Raw genomic sequence first — 21,207 nt, 5'->3', positions numbered from 1 at the left:
ACCTCCACAGGCCAAGGGAGAAAGGAAGGTGAGGAAAAGGAGGCAGAGCGGACACAGACCTGGAGTGGGAGGAGCCCGAACATCCTGCGCCTGAGAGGGAGGAGCCCGAACGTCCTGCACCTCAGAGGGAGGAGCCCGAACGTCCTGCGCCTCAGAGGGAGGAGCCCGAACGTCCTGCGCCTCAGAGGGAGGAGCCCGAACGTCCTGCGCCTCAGAGGGAGGAGCCCGAACGTCCTGCGCCTCAGAGGGAGGAGCCCGAACGTCCTGCGCCTCAGAGGGAGGAGCCCGAACGTCCTGTGCCTCAGAGGGAGGAGCCCGAACGTCCTGCACCTCAGAGGGAGGAGCCCGAACGTCCTGCGCCTGAGAGGGAGGAGCCCGAACGTCCTGCGCCTGAGAGGGAGGAGCCCGAACGTCCTGCGCCTCAGAGGGAGGAGCCCGAACGTCCTGCGCCTCAGAGGGAGGAGCCCGAACGTCCTGCGCCTCAGAGGGAGGAGCCCGAACGTCCTGCGCCTCAGAGGGAGGAGCCCGAACGTCCTGCGCCTGAGAGGGAGGAGCCCGAACGTCCTGCGCCTCAGAGGGAGGAGCCCGAACGTCCTGCGCCTCAGAGGGAGGAGCCCGAACGTCCTGCGCCCCAGAGGGAGGAGCCCGAACGTCCTGCACCTCAGAGGGAGGAGCCCGAACGTCCTGCGCCTCAGAGGGAGGAGCCCGAACGTCCTGCGCCTCAGAGGGAGGAGCCCGAACGTCCTGCGCCTCAGAGGGAGGAGCCCGAACGTCCTGCGCCTCAGAGGGAGGAGCCCGAACGTCCTGCGCCTCAGAGGGAGGAGCCCGAACGTCCTGCGCCTCAGAGGGAGGAGCCCGAACGTCCTGCGCCTCAGAGGGAGGAGCCCGAACGTCCTGCGCCTCAGAGGGAGGAGCCCGAACGTCCTGCGCCCCAGAGGGAGGAGCCCGAACGTCCTGCGCCTCAGAGGGAGGAGCCCGAACGTCCTGCACCTCAGAGGGAGGAGCCCGAACGTCCTGCGCCCCAGAGGGAGGAGCCCGAACGTCCTGCGCCCCAGAGGGAGGAGCCCGAACGTCCACAGCCCAAGAGGGGAGAGTCAGTGAGTCCGCAGCCCAAGAGGGGAGAGTCTGTGCATCCGCAGCCCAAGAGGGGAAAGTCGGTGAGTCCGCAGGCCAAGAGGGGGAAGGCCGAACGTCCACAGCCCAGGTATCCACCAGCAGAGGGAGAATACCTGTTGGTTCCACCTCCACCTCTGTGGGAGGACTGTGTGTCGCTCCCACCTCTGCCAGCAGTGGCAGAGTTCCTGCTGGTTCCGCCTCCACCTCTGTGGGAGGACTGTGTCGCTCCCACCTCCACCTGCAGAGGGAGAATACTTGCTGGTTCCACCTCCGTGGGAGGACTGTGTGTCGCTCCCACCTCCGCCAGCAGAGGGAGAGTACCTGCTGGTTCCGCCTCCATCGCCGCCACCAGCAGAGGGAGCTGGTTCCCCCGCTGCAGCCAGACGGGGAGGAGCCCCTGCCGCCTTCGCAGCCAGAAGGGGAGCAGCCCCTGCCGCCTTCGCAGCCCTGTGTTATTTTGTATTTGTGTTTTATAATTTATTACTGTATTTATATTTGTCGGCGAAGCGCCGTATGTGTTTGTTATTGTTTTTATTTTAAAACGTGTTCTGGCAGAGGTGTGACTGGTGCTCGTCCTCTGCCAAGAATAATTAAAAAAAACCTTGTGCAGAAGGTGATCACCTGCATAAAAGTCTGCAGCTCTCTGCACTCAAGGTGTGTGTTAGGAGCGAGAACGAGAGCGGAGCGAGAGAAGAAACAAAACGTGTTCGTGATTATTTTTGTTTAACCTTTTTATTTCGCTCTGTGAGCAAGTCTTTTCTGTTTAAACCTTTTATCCATTTTTGTATTTAAATAAAACGACGCAAGCGCCTTTAACTGCAGTACTGGTGTCAGCACCTGACCTGACGTCACCACTCAACCACCCTGTCACAGGCAGAAATGTACTTCCAAATCTGGATGAAAACACACATCTAGTTTAAAAAACAAAAGCATATTATATATTTTAGACTGCCATTTTGTCTACCAAAGCTGCAGGCAACATTAACATGCACACATATATTTATGAAGTGCAATACGAGTAGTTTTAGCCCAAATCACAGTAAACACCTTTAAAGCAAGTTACAAACATTATCAATGTTCTCTAATTTTTATATCTTATGTTAAAGCGAAGCCAGGGCATTTCTTATGTCAGACATTGTACTTTCGTCTTAAAAGGTATAAGGGTTTAATCTTTTTTGGCAGCAAAAAACTTCAGTTTGTTTTAAAGTGCAATACAGGCAACTTGAAAATAGTGTGATTCACACTAGCCAATGCCACCATTACATTGCTTTCCTGCAGCTTTCACACTATCTGCACTGTACTTTCACTCTACACTCTTGTGTATTTCCTCCCACTCTAAAGAGTCCTTCAATCACATGTCATGGGACGTTCATGACACAGTACTTTTATGACAGCAACAGTCAAAAACAGATCAACAAAAACCTTTATCCATGTATTGTAACTAGAACATAAGAAGAAGAACATGAGAAAGTTTACAAACAAGAGGAGGCCATTCAGCCCATCTTGCTCATTTGGTTGTTAGTAGCTTATTGATCCCAGAATCTCATCAAGCACCTTCTTGAAGGATCCCAGGGTGTCCGCTTCAACAGTTCTTTCTAGAGCAGCAATATCCTTTTGGTAACGAGGTGACCAGAACTGAACACAATATTCCAGGTGAGGTCTTACTAATGCATTGTAAAGTTTTAACATTACTTCCCTTGATTTAAATTCAACACTTCTCACAATATATCCGAGCATCTTGTTGGCCTTTATTATAATTTCATTTTTATAGGTTTATAACTAGCAATATGAACAAACAAATAAATTAATGCCTTCTACAATTCCTCATACTGACTGGTTTTCAATATTTGATTAAACCAACAATATGATATGAGGAATTGTTTTTATTTTTTATCACCAATGGTATTACACACGATAATTGTTTGTATACATGTACTGTTAACCCGGATGGAGACGAATATAATATTAGTGGGTACACACTGTATAGGAAAGACAGGCAGGACCGAAGAGGCGGAGGGGTAGCGCTATACATAAGAAATAGTCTTGAAGCCCAGGTGTTAAATCTGGACAAAGAAAACAACACCGAATCAATATGGGTCAGAATAAATGGACAAAAATTCAAAGGCATAATAGGAGCATGCTACAGACCGCCAAATTCAGACGCTGAGCAAAATAATCTGCTATACAATGACATTAGAAATGTGTATAGCAAAGGAGAAGCCATACCAATGGGGGATTTCAACTTCCCCCATATAAAATGGGAAAACCTGGTGGGGAGCACGACGGACGAAATTGAAATGGTGGAAATGACAAATAACTGCTTCCTAACGCAATTTGTCAAGGCACCGACTAGAGGGGAGGCATGCCTTCATTTAGTCTTTTCAAATAACGAAGACAGAATAACTAAAACAAAGGTCAGAGAGCCATTGGCAAAACTCAGACCACAACATGGTCTCATTTGAAATATTTTTTAAAACCCCAAAAGTAATGACTAAAGCTAAGGTTTACAATTTTAGAAAAGCAAACTATGAAGGTATGAAACAGAGACTAACGGAGATAGATTGGAGTAAAATAGAGAAAACATCCACAGAAAAGGGATTGCTGTTTTTTTAAAAATGTAGTACTACAGGCACAAAACAATTAGGTACATCACAAAAGTAGACAAATCTAAATCTAAAACAAAATGGCCAAAATGGTTTAATAGATCAATTAAAAAAATATTCAGCGAAAAAAGGCACTTTACAGAGCGTTAAAAAGGGACCAAAAACAAAGTACACAGAAAGAGTACTTGGAACTGCAAACACAAGTCAAAAAGGAAGTTAGAAAGGCCAAGAGAGAGATAGAAATCAATATTGCTAAGGGGGCTAAAACCAATTCAAAAATGTTTTTCCAATATTATAACAGCAAGAGAACATTCAAAGAGGAGGTTACATTTCTAAGAGACACAAATGGCAAAATCAGACGAAGAAAAAAATAATAGCAAATATATTAAATGATTACTTTTCACAGGTTTTTACGAATGAGGATACGGACAACATGCCCCACATGTCGACCTGTTCCTATCCAATCTTAAATAACTTTAGCATAACAGAGGCAGAAGTGTTAAAGGGACTAGGAGCTCTTAAAATAAACAAATCCCCTGGGCCAGATGAGATCCTCCCAATAGTACTCAAAGAAATGAAAGAAGTTATTTACAAACCGCTAACAAAGATCATGCAACAGTCTCTTGACACAGGGGTTATACCGACAGACTAGAAAATTGCAAACCTAATACCGATCCACAAAAAGGGAGACAAAACCAAACCAGGTAACTACAGACCAATAAGCCTGACTTCTATTATGTGTAAACTTATGGAAACTATAATAAGATCCAAAATGGAAAATTACCTATATGGTAACAATATCCTGGGAGACAGATGGTTTTAGGAAAGGGAGATCGTGTCTAACTAACCTGCTTGATTTTTTTGAGGATGCAACATTGACAATGGATAATTGCAAAGCATACGACATGGTTTATTTAGATTTCCAGAAAGCTTTTGACAAAGTCCCGCATAGAAGATTAATTATCAAACTGAACGCAGTAGGGATTCAAGGAAATGCATGCACATGGATTAGGGAGTGATTAACATGTAGAAAACAGAAAGTACTGATTAGAGGAGAAAACTCAAAATGGAGAGAGGTAACCAGTGGTGTACCACAGGGATCAGTATAAGGTCCTCTGCTATTCCTAATCTACATTAATGACTTAGATTCTGGTATAGTAAGCAAACACAAAAATAGAATGAGTGGCAAACACTGTTGCAGCAGCAAAGGTCATTCAAAATGATCTAGACAAACTTGGCAGACACATGGCAAATGACATTTAATAGAGAAAAGTGTAAAGTACTGCACGCAGGCAATAAAAATTATAAATATCATATGGGAGATACTGAAATTGAAGAAGGGATCTATGAAAAAGACCTAGGGGTTTATGTTAACTCAGAAATGTCTTCATCTAGACAATGTGGGGAAGCTATAAAAGAGGCCAACAAGATGCTCGGATATATTGTGAGAAGTGTTGAATTTAAATCAAGGGAAGTAATGTTAAAACTTTACAATGCATTAGTAAGACCTCACCTAGAATATTGTGTTCAGTTCTGATCACCACGCTACAAAAAGGATATTGCTGCTGTAGAAAGAATGCAAAGAAGAGCAACCAGAATTATCCCGGGTTTAAAAGGCATACCGTATGCAGACAGGCTAAAATAACTGAATTTATTCAAGCATTCAAAATCCTAAAAGGTACAGACAATGTCGACCTAGGGGACTTTTTTGACCTGAAAAAATAAACAAGGACCAGGGGTCACAAATGGAGATTAGATAAAAGGGGCATTCAGAACAGAACATAGGAGGCACTATTTTTTTACACAGCGAATTGTGTAATGTTGTTGAAGCTGACACCCTGGGATCCTTCAAGAAGCTGCTTGATAAGATTCTGGGATCAATACAACCAAACAAGCAAGGTGTTATGGGCTTATGTTCTTAAAATATGCTCAGTAACTGTCAAAACACAAAGCCATCATGTTTTTATACATAATTAAGATTGTAGTATTTGTGATGGTTTCATAACATGAAAGGACCACACTAAGATCTTCTGAACTGGATTAATTTAATGCCACATTTTCATTTGCAATCCCAACAATGACCCTACAGTACAACCTTGTGTGACCAAATGCAGAACACATTTACAGCTAAACTGGTGCATTTTACACAGCACTAGGCAAGAACCTTATTAAATCACACCAAAAATATTATTAGCCAGTGTTCTGCCTCGATAGGGAATACTCAATACATTAGCAGGCAGTGTTTAATTGTGAAGAATGAATTCTGTTTTTCATTTCAGGTTTGTTGCCTCAAGCACAGTAAGACTTGAAATGTTTAGTCAGCTGTCAAATTCAGAGTTCAAAATCTGCTGACGAGCACCTAAAGCCTTGTTGAAAAAGGGTGTGAATACAAAGCCCCTAATCCCATTTCACACACGTTACTAGGAATGCAATTTCTGTCGGCTACATGTACAAGGCCGACTAAGTCTTATGAATGCAGTTTTCAATGATGTTGATAAATGGGTCACTTTGTGAAAAGGGGTTACCAATGTGTGACATTATGGCCTTATTTTTTAAATGTAGAATTGAACAAAGTTAATATGCTACTGACAACACTGTAACCCTATGATAAATCATGGTATGTGCTGCAAGATAATCTACTTCCTCGGTACTGTAGAAAATGAGCACAATGTTTCTGGAGTTGCACGTGTACCAGGGACACAAAAAAGATATTTAAATAATTATAAAATGTTAATAAAATGTTAATAAAATGTCAAGAAGTCTAAAATAAATATAGTGACAAAACATTACTCAGACACCATGTTTTTAGGTCAGCTCCACACATTTTCTATAATATAATATTTTACAGAGTTATAAATTCTGCTAAATACATTTTTAAAAGACGCTTTCTTAAATCTATAGTAATGATAAAGTTCATTATCACACTGTTGAGGCCGGTTTACACTCCATCACAAGACTGTCGCTCAATTACCGCCTCATGAACACGCTGTCATCGTCCATCGGCACAGGAGGTTGTGTGGTCCAGTGGTCAAAGAAAAGGGCTTGTAATCAGGAGGTCCCCGGTTCAAATCCCACCTCAGCCACTGACTCATTGTGTGACCCTGAGCAAGTCACTTAACCTCCTTGTGCTCCGTCTTTCAGGTGAGACGTAGTTGTAAGTGACTCTGCAGCAGATGCATAGTTCACACACCCTAGTCTCTGTAAGTCGCCTTGGATAAAGGCGTCTGCTAAATAAACAAATAATAATAAATAATAAAAATGCACAGTGACGTAGTTCTGCTTGCCTTGAGAAGAATTTGAGCCGAAATGGAAAATGAAGCGCTACGGTTAGTTTTTACTTCTGCTTTACTTTTAAGAAGGAGTAGACAATGTCCTAAACTTGCTTATGTGATCAGAACAATTTGTGTAAGAGCCTGCAGCTCATAAAACCTGAAATGGCTCAAACTGCTATGCAGATTTATTTTGGCATCTGGTATTATAAAATATATGTGTGTTAAAATAATTCAAAGCACTGTAATACAGGGGTTAAGGAGGGGGAGGAGACTGTGCTGTCATAGGCTGTACAAGGTTTATTGTCTACTGCTGTTCCATAACTGTCAGTGGGTATATGTTTTTTTTGTATTTTATTTTTTAACTGCAGTCTGTTTATGCTGTGCACCAACACATGTCAAGCAAAGAGTCTTTACAATGAAGGTGTGATCTGGTGTTCCACCACAGTTTTATGTGGAAAAGTGGAGTAAGCACATTTACTGTATGTAGTAGGTCAGGGCGCGAAATAACTGATGGCACCGGCGGCAATCGCCATGCTGCCCAACCAGACCAAAAAGTTGCCTCCGTGCCCGCTGTCATTGCTGCCGGTTTCTGTCACCCGCACATCTGATCTACAACCCATTCACAAACTTGCTGAATATCAGCTGGCCCGTTCTGTCACAATTCAATTCTGTTTCATGTAATCATGTCATGCGAGAAAATGACTCATTATTATGATGCATTATTGTTGCCATTCTTTTTACTGTACACCTCCCAGCACTACGAGAACGACGTATCATTGGTTAAAAAGGGCTAACAGAGGGAGGGGCGCTATTAGTTCAGACTGAGCTGAATTTGCCCGCGCTTAAGTTCCAGGGATTTCAGTCACAGAGTTGTTGTCTGGCAGGGTCACTGCAGTTGTGTGGTTTTTTCTGACCGTGAGCAATGCCAAACCAGCAGCGAATTAAAAGAAAGAAGGAAGAAGAGCTGGCTAAAGCGGCAGCTAAGTGTTCCAGAATTTATGTGCTGTTCAGGTAGGAAATGGGTGTACAACAAATTCGTCCCGCAATACTAACATCAAATAATAATAATTGCTATTTCACCGACAAATCTCACCCCCTCCCAGTCCCCTCTCAAATGTTTAAGTAGTGTGAACTTCATCCAGTAGCTGTTTATTTATACTGTACATTAAAAAAATACCGTTTAAATTTGAATGAAGAGCAAATTACCAGAGTGTATCAGAATGTTCCATAGGACCACATTGTACTAAATGAAGTAAAGCGATCTGTATATGGATTTGTTAATATCCTTCAAATATATATACCGTATATATTTTAATTTACAGCTTAGTAAAAATATATATTTTAATTTACAGCTTAGTTAAAATCACCAATCATATATCACATTACACAAATATATTATTATTATTATTATTATTTATTTCTTAGCAGACGCCCTTATCCAGGGCGACTTACAATTGTTACAAGATATCACATTATACATTATTTCACATTATACAGATATCACATTATTTTACATACAATTACCCATTTATACAGTTGGGTTTTTACTGGAGCAATCTAGATAAAGTACCTTGCTCAAGGGTACAACAGCAGTGTCCCCCACTGGGGATTGAACCCATAACCCTCCGGTCAAGAGTCCAGAGCCCTAACCACTACTCCACACTGCTCACATATTCATATATGTGATATAAGGAGATCTGTTTCTGTGCTTAAAATTGCAATACTTTAAAACGCAATGTGCAATACGCATTATAACTCCTTTTGGGTCTTCAGTGCATATAAATTGCTAATTTATATGGACACTTCAATGACCGTTGCTGGGTTATTCCTCCACGCTAAATATGTACATACTAATTAATTTTGTTCAAATTCTTAGACAAGGAGCTAGTAGCTATGACATGCATTATGAAACGAGTTGGAGAGAACACTAGTAATCAAAACACAATAATTCTGTTTAACTAGTAACGTGTGCTTTCATGAAAGGGGTTTGAATGCTCAAAATCAGCATTCCACTTTTTTCTTGAATCGAGTGTCCAAACTGAACCAATTCAGCAGAATGAATATTATGGCCCCCAATAAATTCAAATGCAGCTTGCTTTATTGTTACTATTATTAATTATAATTTGTTTTATTAATAATAATTGTTATTAATTATTATAAATATTATTAATTGCTTAGCAGACACCCTTATCCATCCTTTCTTGACAAAAAATAATCACTTCCATATAGCCTTTTACTTTTTGTTTTCCGATCATGCAGCAATCCCTGCTTAGATAATGAACACTATAGGCTTGTTTTATTTCTTTTTTAGTTGTTTTATGAATGAGTAGGAAATCGCCTTGGTGCCCTTGGGTTGGATTTTTGTTTTGCCTCTTTGCTCCCTAGAACTGCCTTGGTGCCCCTGGATTTTCATGCCCACCGAAGGCAATATTGCCTTGCCCTTCATGAACTTAAATTCATGCTCTGGTAGGTAGGTCATTATATACTGCATAAAAATATTGTTTTCGGTTACTTTTCAAAATGCTAGGGTGTTTTTTTTTCTGTCAAAACATGTATAGTAGTAACTGGACAGTATTTGCACACTTAAGTTGTGCCTTCTTTCCTTTGCAGTCTTCCACAATGAAATCCTTATGGTCACGGGCACATTCTTCTGGGGTTTTTCTGTGTAGGCATGTGACATTTCACCACAATTTGCAATTGTGTTTTAAATCCTCCATATTTTAACTGCAATACAGCTTTAAATCCAGCCTCCATTCCTAATTGTAATCTCATTTTAAGGGGTGTTTTATCGGTTAAAAACGAAAATCAGAAGCCCTAGTTATATCCCATTTATAATGACATGTTACTGTCCTATAGTTCCGCACTGTGGTTGTTTAATATTATTTGAACATATATTAGGATATGACACTTGCCAGTCAAGAGACATAATCTTGAATCCTGTCATTTGCCGTGAAAGTAAAATACTCAAGTGTATATGGAACTTTTTTTTCCTTTTTCCCTGCAGCCTTAAACATTCCTCGAAAGTAGCAAGGTGATAATTGTAATGCTCATGGACACCATCTGTTTTACACTTGTTGTTATGAGCATTGCTGCCGGTTTCAAAGCTTTTTCAGCTATAGTTGCAAATACGCACAGCTTATGCATGCAAATAAAGTTAGGAAAAGAATATATCAAACTCAGACTAAAACAATTAATACAATACATAGGCATAATTCTTCGAGGGTATTTTGAACTTTTGTCTGAGAAATTGATGTCCTCCAATGTCCCACGGTGTAACTGACATCAAACAGCCATTTTACACCATATTTCCTGAGGACTCCATGACCTATGACATCAGTGTATGAAGAAGTCTGAAAGGGACCTTGTGGAGCAAGGTCAGTATGTCTCTCATAAATATTTAAAAAATACACATTCATAACTCCTTATAGGCCATGTAAATCATTCGATGTAACTCCTAGAATAAGGTTATAAAAAAATATTTTCAAAATCAACATCTCACCAGAAATGTGATTGTTATAGAATATGTTGAAGGTCATTGTTGTGCATAGGTGGCTTAATACTGGCCTGTTACATTAGCATTAGATGGAAAATGTCCTTCAGGATTCAGGATCTGTCCAAGCCAGCCCAGGAAAAGAAAAGAAAACACTGGAGAAAAAGGGAGAAGCAGAGGGAGCTGGATGAAGTTATGTACCTCATACCTACTTCATTGGATGTGACACCACCTATTGAAGTTCCTCCAGAACCTTATGCTTACCATGATTATGTCAGTGTGGAGAACATAGTCAAGACTTGACACAGAACCAGAGGCCTCACAAAAAAAAACAACAGGTTTAACCCTTAACATCCTCAACCCCAAAAGTCCAGTCCAGACAAACGAAGCAGAGAAGTAATCAACTACTGAAGGAAAAGAAGAAGGAGCTTCTAGACAAAGTAAAAATACTGACAAAATAACTGGCAGATTCTAAAAGAAAGAGTGAAACTTACCAGAAAAATACTGAGCAGTTGAAAAAGAAAAGTGGAAAAAAGTGAAAAGATCAGACCTAGAGGTAGCAAGAAACTTGCTGAGGAGCAAAGACAGAAAGTTGTAGAGTTCCTATCTCGATATGAATAGCCATACTTTACCTGGTAAAAAAGATGTTCTAAAGAAAAACAAGGAGAAATATCAGCGGATGGTATTGACAAAATTGCTAACTGAACAACATGTTCAGTATAGCCTTGAAGTGGGTAAGCCAGTCTCGCTGCCTTATCGACAATTCATTAGGAGACAACCGTTTTACATCACCGACCCAAAAGCAAGTGACCGCAACACATGTGCATGTATGGATCATGAAAATGTCAACAATTGTTTGTCATACAAACAATAAGGAATGCATGTACCGTGTATGCGTACAATGCTGCTACAACAAAGTTGCTTTTTATCTTGAAAGGAGACAAGACCTACAACAATTTTGAAAAAAAAAACAAAACAAACAAAACCAAAAAAAAAACACACACACACACACACACACACACACACACTATCTGGGACCATATCAAATCTGGTAAAAGAGTTAAACCAGAAACCCGACTTCCCTTGCAAAGCGTCAATTTAGCTGGATCCATCAAGTAGACGAATGTAGAAAGCTAAAGGAAACACTGAGTGATCAGGAAGTAGTAATCCACATGGATTTCTCACAAAATTAAGCATGCAAAATTAACAGAGAGATCCAAGCCTTTCACTTTCGTGGAAGCCGAAAGCAGACCACAATACATACATCTGTAGCATACACAACCCCAGGATGTCAGTCTTATGCAACAATTTCAAATTCAACTTGCCAAGACGAGCAAGCGGTTTGGGCTCATCTTGAACTTATTTTTAAAGATGTCATCAAAAAGCATCCTACAGAATGAAGTACTCTTCATCTAACGAGTGATGGTCCAGTTACACAACATAAGAATAGGACAAATTTCTATCTCATCAGTACAAGTCCCATTCCTCTCAGGGTTCAAGAGTCACCTGGAATTTTTCTAAAAGATCTCATGGGAAGAGGGAACCAGATGGGGTTACATACTGTAGCAGACTAGGGGGAAGAGAGAAAAATATAGTCCAGGAGGGGCTAAAGGACTACATCCCCCAGAATGCCACGGGAGGGAGCCAGAATGAGACTCACCTGGCTCTAAGAATTAATGAGTGTCATCATTACTTTACTTGCTCGCTGCACAGTCATTTTTCTAAAATAGACAAGTGTCAATTTGACAAAAACAAAGGAAATAAGATGTCCATTTTAATATATAGTTTTAATAAAATTAAGATTAATAGCATGCAGTTTTAATAGCATTACAGTGAAATATTTTTGCCCTGTGCCCCCACCCCCCAACCCCCGCAAGCCGAAGTGCTCTTTAAGACAGAGTTGACCACCAGACACAATATGAATGAATCAATCAATAAATAAACAAATAATATGTATTACTTGTCATGACGCACGTGCATCAACATGTGAAATGAATAAAATGAAGCAGTAGCAGCAGCACTAGATTAATTATGAATACCTGTACAGGAACAATATGCAAGACATGCACAGAATGGAAAACACAAAATTGCTCAGGTTTTTTTTAAGTAGTTCGAACAATTTCCAACTTTTTGTAACAAGAGGAACAGCCACGCATTTCGATGTTTGTTTACATGCCATTTTGTAGCGATGAGGTGCACTCATGGAAATCAGAATACAAAACGAGGCAATGATATGACAGCGGTTCTGGAAAGGTTTGATGATGATGAGCTATCAGGTTACAAAACAGTAATCTATCAGTTGTGAACAAATCACTAGCAGTGCCAAAAAGGTGTTCTTTTAAGCAAAGTTGCTGTTCCTTTAGGCAGAGCATTTACAATGGGAAAAATCATTTTCACCACATGGGTGTTCCCTTAGGCGAAGTGTTCTCTTAGGAGGTGTTCCCATACGCAGAGACTACTGTATTAGGTTTGCTGCAACTTTTAAAATGACCTGTCAGGAAAAGTTTACTAACTGTACATTGGTGAGCACTTTTCATGAAGTGGCCCAAAGAACAGTAAATTAATGATTAGGCAGTGGCTGCTACTTCACAACTAAGGCACAAGCAACCAAAACTGCCACTAATCAATCACTGACTGCACAGTTGGATGTAACCCCAGGTGCCATCAGAGCTCTCAGATCTTCAGCCTGACATAACTTTTCAGTCATGCAATCAAAAATTGATCGGCTCCCTGTTGATAACTATGCCACTGAAGTGTTACAATGTGCATGACTGCATTTTTTGACTGCATATCACTCTTACTGTATATTAGAACCACATTTTTACTTCTAATGGTTGTTTTACAAATTCTTACATAATACTGTTAAAGAACGAATTACTTCAAACTCTAACAGGCCTTTTGTACTATAAAATACATTTTAAGACAGATAGGTATGCAGCTTTCAGAATGTGTCTAATCAGCTAGGTTGCATGTGTGCTGCCATGGTTAATCAAGGTAGGCTTGCTATGGCTCCTCAAGTGGTTTAAGGATGGCTGTGTCAAAATATTCCAAACCCCAGAAATTCACGAAATTCACAAGGTAATTTCAGTATTGTCTTGGCTATGCCAGGCAAGTTGAAACTTGGAAGATGGAACTCATACCAAGGATAATTATTAGACTGCTAAAAGCGATAATTAACTGACAAATTGAACTTGTGCACAGAAAAAAATAATTTACTTACCAGGTCGAGCAGCGATCAAGTGTGTTGTCCTGTTGGGATCTTTAGCATTAAGTACTAGGTGTTTGCTGACCTTCGCTCCAAGGGCAACTGCGTGATAGTACTCCCGTGTTCTCTCCATGGGGTAGCTGGTGGGGTACAGTCCACTGAAAACAATTATTGTCCCTGCCAGGCCCTTGCCCTTCAGCTCAGGGACGATATTGCGGATGTCAGGTGCCTCGGGTAGCTCCTTCTTTAGGTAATTGTCATACCTGGCATAGTACTCCATGTGTATGCGGGTCAGGACTTCTTCCAGGTATATCAAATGGTCGTCCCTATCTAGATCTTCTTCCTCTTCCTCCTCCTCCATGCTTTGGTCCAGAGACTCCCCCATAGTCACCCCAGACTGCTCACTGTTCTGGGACTCTGTCTCTGCCTCTTTTTTTTCTCTACAACCGTTGCCCAAACCCCCTGGGCTATCCTGCTCATTGTCTAGCTTAATGTCACAACCCTGGTCCTCGGGATCAACCTGCTTCTCCCCGGAATGGTTCTCCCCGACCGCTTTGATCTTGCTCTTCTCCTGCTCTGGTGGCATAGGCTCAGATTTCTTTGCTCTTTTACAGCTATTTTTCCCTTCACTATCGCTGTTGGAGGAAGAGGCTTTCCCTGCCCCTGAATCATATTCACTTTCGCTGTCACTGGACAGGTCAAAGTCAAAGTCGTTTGCAACACTGTCGCCACTGCTTTTGACCGAACGCTTATCTGGAATTGTCCTACCACTGTCCTGCTCAGTGGAGCTGGAGTTGTTTACCCCAGAAGTGTCCGCTATACTATTGTACTCCCCTCCTGAGTGTATCCTTTCATTAGCTTTGTCCTGAGAATTTGCAGCATCACTTTTTGAGGAAGTGTCATCTGCAAGCGTGTTTCTGTTGCTGTTTCGCTCCTTGCTGCGTTTCCTGAGGCCATTGTTCTTTTCCTCCACAGCAGAGACCTTTACTTCCTCTGACTCCTTCTGGGCAGATGATGCTGGGTCTGATACCTCATTAGGCTTATTCACATTGTTTGCTGGAGTTATACAAGACAACAGAGAAGGAGGTTAGTATGATATTACATACATCTGAACAAAAACAAATATTCTGTTTGCCAATTACAATGATGTTTTGTTTTTTTTGTTTATGTCAAACAAATTATGAAAATGGGAAGGGGAATGTATTTTGGATGCACTCATGCTTGAATTATTTAAGTAAGTTTAATTTAAGAAGTTAGCGGCTGGTTAACAGGTAGTCCAGCCATAGCTTTTAAAAGCAAATTGTTTTTAACTTTTTTTCTAACTTTAGTACCACACATCAGGTATCTTGTATACAGGAATATAATCCTTTTATTTTGAATAGTCTAACGTCCGTTTATTTATACATACGTGACAATCTTACTACCAATTACAAGATTCAGAACTATTTCTAAAAAAAATTAATTGGGATTGTGTCAATGCTGATTGTAATTCAGTTGCAAAAATCAGATACTTCCCATAACCATTTATTTATAGGGCTAAAATGCGACCACTTAAATAAATTATGACTTATTCTCATTCATTATTTCTGGGGGAAAAAAATGTCTGTACCACTGAGCACTTTGAAATGCAAACGTCGCATTTACACAAATTTCAGAGTAAGACAAGAAGTAAAATAACAGAAAAAACACATTGACAGTTCTTTTATCTCTATCCTGCTCTTTACATTAATTACAATCCTAATATGAGCCTTTCATAAAAACCTGCAGAAGCACATACTCCTGAGATACAAATTAAATCTATGACTCCTTTAATGAGTTGCTATACATAAATATCTCCGTTGCTCTCCCTTTAATTAATCCCAAATCTCAATAGCCTTCTCCTGTGGGAGATAGAGGTTTTCAGTGTGTAGTTGCATTTTATGTGTGCATACAAACTGTAAAGCAAAAATACCTTCCTTTTAACCCTCAGTGACCTATCCAATCAGTAAACTGCAAAGCAGTTGTATACAGACAAGTAATGAAGATTTAAGGTACGTCTCAAAGACATTAAGTCAGCTTATCCTAATAAATTGATCTGGAAATGCAACATTGATGTTTCTATTGGTATTGTTAGTTCACAGTCACCTGGAAACCCCTCTCAGAAAACAGATTTACAATACCATTTTTTGTATAGAATATCAAATTTACGTGCCCTTGATACCCTGTTTTATTGACAGTGTTCAATTTAAAAGAAAAAAAGACAATAAAAGATAATTCTAAACTAATTTTAAATGATGGACTTGTCAGTCCTTCATTCCTCCAGTCGACCAGTAAACTAGTACTTACATAGACACTGGGAAGCTCTGGATCAAACATCCTTTAAGCAGAGGTTATTTGACATTTATTTCTAAAGGTTTCCTGTGTTGTACCTCTCTACTGCAAATAGATTTTATGGTTTATATTATAAATCTGAACAAACATCAACCACTTAAAAAAACACTTTCAACTGGTTTCACAAGCCTTGATTAGCATTAATCTTGAACTATCTAATGTTACCTCAAATCCATGATTAATTTCAATTAGTTTATCAAGGTCTGTGAAACCAGCGATGTTTATAAACAGATTAAACTGTGCCTCAATATTACTATTACATCTGCACATCATTCAGAGCCCTGGCCATATTCTCCAAGTAGAAATTGTCAAAACTTTGGGCGTCATATGTTACTATTTTATATTTAAAAAAAAATAAAAAAAATTTAAAAAAAAGGTATAATTTAATTCTGTATTAATCATTCTTGTTTTCCCATCAGAGGTTATGTATTGACCTGATTTATTAACAGTTTTAAATACAGCAACAACAACAAAAATACAATGGGGGGATGTCAGCCAAAGAGCACGTTTATGTATTTTAGAGTTCCAGATTTGCCATCTACCACTCAGAGTATTAAAATGCCTTGAACAAGTATCTCTTCAAATGGATGAATTAATTAAAATTACTGTCAAGAGTTTTAATTCGGTTTTGTATTGGAAACAGTTGCAATTTTTATTTGTATGCTTTTAATTTAACAGTGTAAGCACAGATTATTTCAACATGAACTTCTAAGGAAATCACTTTCTTAAACATATAAAAAACTATTAGACCTTTAATTTAATGCAGGGCAACCAAGCTTATTTGCACTTGTTCATCAGACGGAGTTTAAATTACTCAAAACCACACAGTTAACGTGTGGCTCTGCAGAGATCAAAGCCAGGACTTCCTGGTTCAAATAAATAGTAAAACTACGAAAATGAATAAATAAATAAAAGTACCATTCACTATTGATATTATCTGTCCTTAACATCTTCACCTTTGTGGTAGTGTGATTTTGGATATGTGCAATAATAGTTACCTTTCTTCCTCATCTGAGCTTCCTTAGACCCAGGTGGTGCATTGATATCCCCCGTCCCTTGAAAATAGACGTATTTCTTTACTGTTATGAGGTTTCGTGCAAACTTCCACACATCTTCTCTGTCATCAATGATACAAACCATTGAGTCGCCACATGGAAAGAGATTTCTAGAAAACAGATATAAAAGCATTGCATTACCAGATACTACACAGAAAAAAAACTTGAGCACACAATACTGTCTTTTTAAATTAAATACAAGGCCAGTGGCTGTAACCTAAGACTATTTATTATCTTCCCATACATTTTTGCTAGGAGCCAGTTTGTTACCTAAAGTCCTCCTCACACTGGACAAACCAGAGAGTATACTGATATCAATGGGAGGGCCACACCAACCGTGGCACAAAGATACTGAATTGGGAAATGGATTTATGTACTTTTTGCTTGTGGTCACTTTGGAACTGACAAGTCATGAATGAGGAGTACATGTCTTTCATGTGGAACCTGCAATGGAGTTAACTGCATCAAATTTGGTGTGATGCCTTGAACAAAGAAAGTTATCTCCCTATAGCAGATCCTATAACCTATACCCAGAGATAATGTATGAAAATGACTTAATAGGTCAAAGAATATCAAAGGCTTCCTGTGGCAAAGTGCCCTGACCCTGTGCGTATTTTTGTGTTGTATGTTGCATATGGTGTGTTAATGTTAGTGTATAGGTATTGGTGCACGGGCTATAAATGGGTCTGTGTAGCAAGAGCAAGATTTAAAATGTATATTTGTATTTAGGCACCGGGACTTCACATGCAGATAAAGCACATAATAATATGTGAGCACAGGGAATGCACAAATTAGTTCATGTGGTGGGGTTCAAGTGAATAATGAATTAGTAATTGAATCCCAGCACAGCTGTATAAATAGTTGCACAATTCACTCACTTGGGGTTGTGTGTTCGGTGAGAGGAGAACGGGTGTGGAGGCAAGAAATAAAAAGGAAGAGAAATAACAGCAATTGCTACTTCGTGCTGGAGGACCAGCACGGTACTTGTTTGTCTGTTCATCCACTGTTTTGTCTGTCTGTTCATTTGGCCATCGCGCCATTTATTTTGAGTGTTTTGTTTAAACTTTTTATTTTACAATAAACCGGTGCCAGCAAGCGCATTCACCATTCCACTCGCAGTGCTGCGTGTGTCTCTTCCGGGTCTGACGTCACCGCTCAGGCCAGCTTGCCACACTTCCTTATCCCCATTCTCCAGGCGTGGTCCCTGGGACTCTCCCACATATTCCCTAAACTCAGTCTCCTGGTCAAGGTTAGTCTGAAGGCCTGGATGTGATACAGTATGCCTTAAAAAGGCAGCTTCCAAGATCAGCTAGAAATCTCTCCGATTACTAGTGAATCAGGGGGCCAGGGGGGTTGCACTGAAGGATAACACTTGCATGGTATTAAAAAACAATAATATTACTTTTTAAAATATCCCTCGTACATGTGTACAAGAGAGTTATATTAACCTACTGCACATCTTAAGTATTCACTTATTGCTTTTTCTTTTCCTTTGTTTTACATTTAAGAACCCGAATTTTCAATACAGCAGAGAATATATTACTTTCCTCTAGGACTGTGTTTTCACACAGGAATCCTTATTGTACCCTTTAATGCTCTCTTTTTATCAAAGAAGAAACTTGTCCTCTGCTATACATTCTTTTAAAAATGATAACATTAATATTAATATATTAAAATAATAAATTATAATAATAATTGTATATGGGAAAATCAGGATTGACGAAATTAAGCAAATGAACAAGCAATGTAGTAGTCCAGCAATAATTTAGACTTGTTGCTGCTGCATGTCTCAACGTAAAAGTTTGGAGTCATTTCAGCATTTGTGCCTTTTTGTTGAAAACAATTCCCTTGCATAAATTAGACTCGTCTGTATGGAAATCCTGTATCAAAATGGTTCAAAAGTAGTGCTGGGGCAAATATTCAAAGAAACACTACTTGAAATGTCACAACCATGTTCATATTTGTTCATATATGAGAATTCATAAATGTAAAGAAAACCAATGCATCAAATGACATCTGGAATAAATATTTATTTTACTGTTGTCATCTTTTTTTAATAGGTCACTTGACGGGTAACTTTTTTTTTTCCCCTCTTAAAATTCAGTTACTGAAATATGTAAGAATTATCCTTCTTTTTCCCCCCAGCAAATTCAAAATTAAAGAACATCCTTTTACATTTTTAAAAGAATAGTTGTACATGAAAAACCTCAGTTATTTTTATTATGAGGGGTAACAAAACAATATGACATGCAGCACAATGCATGTGGCAACTGTGATGATAATGATTCAAATCCAAAATAAATTTGTAGGTTTCAGTTGTTTCCAACAACAAAAATCTGGTCGGGTTTGCTTGACACAGAAAAGAAAAGAAGAAGAAAAAAAAAAAAACCACTTCCTGACAATAAGACTTGTTCTCAAGGCTGTCTCATCATGAGAGTTAATGTTCTCGTAATGAGACCATTTCCTACTTACACTAAATAAGAGCCAAACAGCATTTATAAAAAAAAAAAAGGTTGCAGCAATTTGATATGCAAATGTACTTTTAATTGGCCTCTGCTGTCTTCTTGCTATTAAAAACATATAGTTTAACATCTTGAATCTGCAGACTGAATGTTGTTTCTCAGCTAAGGCTGTTTAGTTTGTCCTGCTGTCAGCCTAGTCACCAGAAAGTGGAACCTTACTAACAAAAACCGAGTCTAGCAGTTAACACTGAACTCCTCAAGGACTCTATGTCTGCAACTAAGTGTTCTTTCCTGTGCCAAGCATTTATTTGGTATCTTTAAATCGAATTGTCTCTCTCTGCCAGTCAGAATGCTATGTTCACAGGCACTTCAAGATACTGGTTGCAGCTTTGTTTTCCAGGAAGGGCAACTCTAAAATAAAACTTATGCAATGTATGTGTGTTGCTGTTTTGTTACCAAAAAATAAATTTACATCACACAGGATATTCAATTTTTACTTTGGGTAACAACAAGTGTTGTGGTTCTCTCCATTTTACCACACAAAACAACCATAAATAACATACATCTAGTGGCTGGGATATCTACACAGTTCTGAACAGTTCTGAACAGCATAGGGCAGCAGTGTGGAGTAGTGGTTAGGGCTCCGGACTCTTGACCGGAGGGTTGTGGGTTCAATCCCCAGTGGGGGACACTGCTGTTGTACCCTTGAGCAAGGTACTTTACCTAGATTGCTCCAGTAAAAACCCAACTGTATAAATGGCTAATTGTATGTAAAATAATGTGATATCTGGATAATGTGAAATAATGCATAATGTGATATCTGCTAAGAAATAAATAATAATAATAATAATAATAATAATAATAATAATAATAATATTACTTCCAAGTCAGAAAAGGGTTAATGACACTCAGCAATAACACATTTCTGTGTTAATACAGATGTCTTACCTGAGGTTCCCTGTTTTAGAGAAAGGATCAATACATTCATCTCTCGACAGAATTCGATGCGAGAAGAGCTTCTTTTCTGGATCTAAAAATCCTAACAAAGTAGAAAAAATGTGTTATGAATTACACATTTTGACACAGCATAAGCTCAGGACATTTGTACATGGGCACAAACCAGCTTTGTAGTTTATTCCTTGGATGTGTAGGATACACAAGCAGAAAAACATAAGCAACCCTAAACCTCCAACAAAATTATTGTAAACTGGATTGTGTTTATATAGTAACATAACTGAGAACATGCATACAGTTTATTTTCACATAATGTAAACATTTTTTGCTTACAACAAAAGCTAACATTAAGCATATGGAAATATTCAGAGAATACATATTACTTTTTTGGACTATATAAAAAAAACACAAACTTTACTAACAAGAGCAATAACATGAAACATGAACAAGAACAGTAACAAAAAATGATGGGTTTTGTGTGTAAAGTTAGTGGTCTGAAAAAAGAAAGTAATCCAAAAACAACTCTTTCACAAAAGCCGGGGCTCTATACAACTTACACATACAATTTGTACACGACTAGCAACTAAATTAAATCACAGAGCTAGATCCCCGGGATTGTGAATATTATAGAACTCTGTAGCAGAGTAAAATACTATAGTACTGTAGTGTGACCCAAGTTA

General features: G+C 39.4%; 1 protein-coding gene across 1 annotated transcript in view; it reads right to left on the bottom strand.

Moving 5' to 3' along the window:
* The window catches only part of LOC117395011 (RNA polymerase II subunit A C-terminal domain phosphatase-like), a 160,912-nt gene that overhangs the window by 110,115 nt on the left and 29,590 nt on the right, over window positions 1–21,207 (bottom strand). The window contains exons 6-8 of the mRNA XM_059012754.1: window positions 20,522–20,612; window positions 17,055–17,221; window positions 13,702–14,742 (exon numbers count right to left, since the gene is read on the bottom strand). Of these exons, the coding sequence (XP_058868737.1) occupies window positions 13,702–14,742; window positions 17,055–17,221; window positions 20,522–20,612 (1,299 nt within the window). The remainder of the gene's footprint in view (window positions 1–13,701; window positions 14,743–17,054; window positions 17,222–20,521; window positions 20,613–21,207) is intronic.

This window comes from Acipenser ruthenus, chromosome 3 (genome assembly GCF_902713425.1).
Source record: "Acipenser ruthenus chromosome 3, fAciRut3.2 maternal haplotype, whole genome shotgun sequence".
Lineage (NCBI taxonomy): Eukaryota > Metazoa > Chordata > Actinopteri > Acipenseriformes > Acipenseridae > Acipenser > Acipenser ruthenus.
Note: the sequence above shows the minus strand (reverse complement) of the source record. Positions and strands in the feature narration are given on the sequence as shown.